Here is a 3,985-nt window from a genome sequence, read left to right on the forward strand (position 1 = left end):
AAAACTCATGGGCTCTCAGTTTTCTAGTCCACTAAATTGTACTAAAACAAGGAGCCAGTTTGAAATGGCTCAACATTTTTATTGAGTTTTTATAATTTTATATAATTTTTTCCTTAAAATAACAGATCCCCGAAATATCTTTTTATATGGAGAAAATAGGCAACAGCGTCAGGGAAAACAACTCCCAAAAATCAACTAGAACTTGGAGCTATTTAAATTTGCTCCCTATTGCACTAAAATTTGGTGGGATATACTTACCCATTTATTTAATTCCGATTAATTAATATTTAATATTAATAAAAATTTGATTACAATTATTCGAATTTTTATAAAATTTTCACAGATTAAAAAAATTGGATTAATATGGCCTTTATTAAAGAGTGAACTATGTTTTTATAAAAAAAATAGTTTATATTAAAAAATTGGCAGATAAATAGCCAAAACTTGTCAAAATTTTGAGGTACTTTTTTTTTCACAGACTGTACTACATACTTTTTTATACACAATTTTCACTTCATATTTTTCTCGATCCAACTGTGAAGAGCGGCTACATTAGTATAAACACCCGGATACTCCTTATGTCCACAGCCTGTGCCAAACGAAACTATACCCGCTTGCACACCATCCACCACCAGCGGGCCACCAGAGTCACCTGCGCAGGTATCTCTGCCGTCAATAGGCTCGCCAGCGCACAGCATTCGTGGGGTTATTTTAATATAGTCCTTGTAATTTGTGGAACATTCCGCACGAGCGAGTGTATGCACGATGACAGCTTGCAAATGCTGTAGCTCATTGCCATCTTCCTCGATTGTGCCCCAGCCCGCGATGCTGGCTGGGCTACCAGTTTTTGGTAGACGGGTAGCGAGCGCAATGGAGTGCGCGTGAACACCAAGCGGTATGGCATGGACGAGGAATATCAAACCGACATCGTAGTCCGAATCGGTATGTTTGAATTTGGGGTGCTTTCGCAACCTTGAGGCGTGAATGATATTTTTTGTGCCACCAATTTGTGTGACGCCATACTGAATGCTGTACTTCCGTGCATTCTTCTCATATTTGAAACAATGAGCGGCGGTCAATACAACCCGTTTACTTATTATGCTGCCGCCACAAAAATGTAAGCCCCATATTCGCATCGACACCAGATAGGAATAGTTTGCGATCGACACGGGATGACCACCGATAATGCGCAATGACACGTGAGCTGCTTCGGGCGAGTTATCTTCTCTACGGCTGGCTTTAGCGGTGTTGATTGTACTTATAGAGACAGCGATCGCAGCGAGCCAAAATATACTGCGGCGCATTTCGCGACTACGATAGTGGTTTTGTGACAGCTCTAGAATTTATATACCGGCGTGAATGAGGAAAACTTGGCAGGTGGTGATAATTGAAAATATAATAGGACTATGAATAAGTTCGTGCGGTTTTTTTCGAAATTTGAAACTTTATTGACGTAAAATGGTTACAAATTTAATATTCAAAGTATTGTCCATCGCTTGCTACTACTTTTCCCCATCTTTCTGGCAATTCACGGATTCCCTTTGTGAAAAATTCGGTCGGTTTTACCGCAATCCACGAATCGATCCATTTTTTGACTTCATCGTAATTACGGAAGTGCTGGTCAGCCAGGCCATGTTGCATCGATCGGAAGAGATAGTAATCGGATGGCGCAAGGTCTGGACTATACGGCGGGTGGGGTAGGACATCCCATTTGAGCGTTTCTAAGTATGTTTTGACCACTTGTGCAACATGTGGCCGAGCATTGTCATGTTGCAAAATAACTTTGTCGTGTCTATCGGCGTATTGCGGCCGTTTTTCTCGCAGTGCTCGGCTCAAACGCATCAATTGTCGTCGGTAGACATCCCCCGTAATCGTTTCATTCGGTTTCAGTAGCTCATAATACACAACACCCAGCTGGTCCCACCAGATACACAGCATAACCTTCAGGCCATGAATATTCTGCGCCGACGTCGATGTTGAAGCATGGCCAGGGTATCCATACGTTGCCCGACGTTTTGGATTGTCGTAATGGACCCACTTTTCATCGCCAGTCACAATTCGATGCAAAAAACCCTTTCTTTTGTGCCGTTGAAGCAGTTGTTCGCATGCCATAAAACGGCGTTCAACGTCTCTTGGCTTCAATTCATACGGCACCCAATGGCCTACCTTTCGGATCATTCCCATGGCTTTTAAACGTTTGGAAATGGTTGATTGATCAACTCCCAAAGTTTTTGCAACCTCTTCTTGCGTTTGAGCCGGATCTTGATCGAGCAATTCCTCCAATTCGGTATCCATGAACTTTGGCGGCGCACCCTCGCGTTCTTCGTCTTCCAAGCCAAAATCACCACTTTTAAAGCGTGCAAACCACTTCTGGCACGTTCGCTCAGCTAGAGCATGCTCACCATAAACTTCCACCAAGATACGATGACTTTCGGCTGCTTTTTTCTTCATATTAAAATAATGAAGAAGAATTCCCCGCAAAAACACATTATTTGGCACGAAATTCGACATTTTCAAGTGTGGTAAAAATATTGTTGTTTACGCTTCAAATAAAAAACTTATACTGACGTTTGTGCCTTACGACAGTAGCTCTCCAATGAATGTTTGGAAATGTGGATCGATGGAATAATAATCAAGTTACGCCATCTGTTGTAAAACCGCACGAACTTATTCATAGTCCTATTAGTAGAGCGCATGGAATGTTAAGTGAAAGATAAAAGTTAATAATTTTTAGCACATAGACAAGCCATTCGACAAACTATTGCTGCATAGCTTCGCGGGTTGGGACTATCACCTGGGTTCTCAAACATTTCGATATGGAGGGAAAGGAAATAATGAATAAGATAGATGATGGTTGTATGAAAAGTATTGATGCAGATATCGCTATGCAACACTTTCTTGTAATCGACGAATACCACCTTGAAAAAGTTCCCTAAATATATTCATCATCATCTCCCTTGGCATTACAGTCCGGGGTGGACTTTTGCCTCCTGCCCGAAAGTATTCAGAAAATTCAATATATTTACAAGTTCATTTCTCAAAAGTGATATTAGCGCCTTCAAAGTACTCCCCATGAACTGCAATGAACTTGCGAGTCACCAGCCTTTGATCCAGGTTGTGATACCATATAGAGAGAGGGGGAGGGGAACAGAGTCCAGGACTTGGATTAGAGGATTTGAGGATGACGACCAACGAGTGGCGATTTACGTTTGTGTTAACCGCTTGAAGCTGCTGATGAATTCCACCAGATTTGTGAAATTTAAGTCCGCAATATCCGCTGGTGCAGCGAAAAAGTGAGATTATGAAGTTTAAACCTTGGCCCGACGAGAGCAGGGCAGCTGAGAATAAGGTGCTGATATGATTCTACCTCATCCTCCAGACATCTTCTGCAGAAAGGGCTTGTCGCAATGCCAAGCCTCACCGCATGGACACCTAACGGACAGTGCAGACCATAGGTTCTTAAGGGAACTCCAATCCTCCCATATTGCGATGAAGCCATCTCAAGCGTACCCTGTCTGGCGAACTCTTCGGCCCAGCAGTTTCCCTCTATACCGCTGTGACCGGGAGCACAAAGGAGCCTAATATTGAAGTGTTCAGATGCCAGCGGAAAAGAAGTCAAGCATTTCCCGGCTAACGAACGCACAAACAGCGAGCCCAAGGCTCTAATTGCCTCTTGGCTGTCGGAGTAGATATTTACCTTCTTTACTTTAATTACAGAAGCGAGCAGCCAATGTACAGCTTCCTCAATTGTGGCTATCTCTGCTTGGAAAACACAACAGTGGTCTGGAAGCAAAAATTTGAGCTTGATGGGGAGCTCCTTGCATAATACTCCCCCACCAACTCTTTCGTCCAACTTCGAGCCATCCGTAAACATATTTTCCATGCCCTGTTTCCAAACGTTGCACCACGCCCACTCTTACCTTGAAAGAATATGAATGGAAAAAGCTCCGTTCGGACCGAGCGAGGATGTATAATGATCCAGCAC

The 3,985-nt window shown here is 42.9% G+C and overlaps 1 protein-coding gene across 1 annotated transcript; it reads right to left on the reverse strand.

The window, feature by feature from the left end:
* Positions 1-433: 433 nt before the first annotated feature.
* Positions 434-1,304, reverse strand: LOC129235430 (trypsin alpha-3-like). The gene has a single exon (XM_054869262.1). It carries the CDS (start codon positions 1,302-1,304, stop codon positions 510-512), a length of 795 nt encoding a protein of 264 aa, XP_054725237.1. The 3' UTR covers positions 434-509.
* Between the last annotated feature and the right edge of the window lie 2,681 nt (positions 1,305-3,985).

This window comes from Anastrepha obliqua, chromosome 1 (genome assembly GCF_027943255.1).
Source record: "Anastrepha obliqua isolate idAnaObli1 chromosome 1, idAnaObli1_1.0, whole genome shotgun sequence".
NCBI lineage: Eukaryota > Metazoa > Arthropoda > Insecta > Diptera > Tephritidae > Anastrepha > Anastrepha obliqua.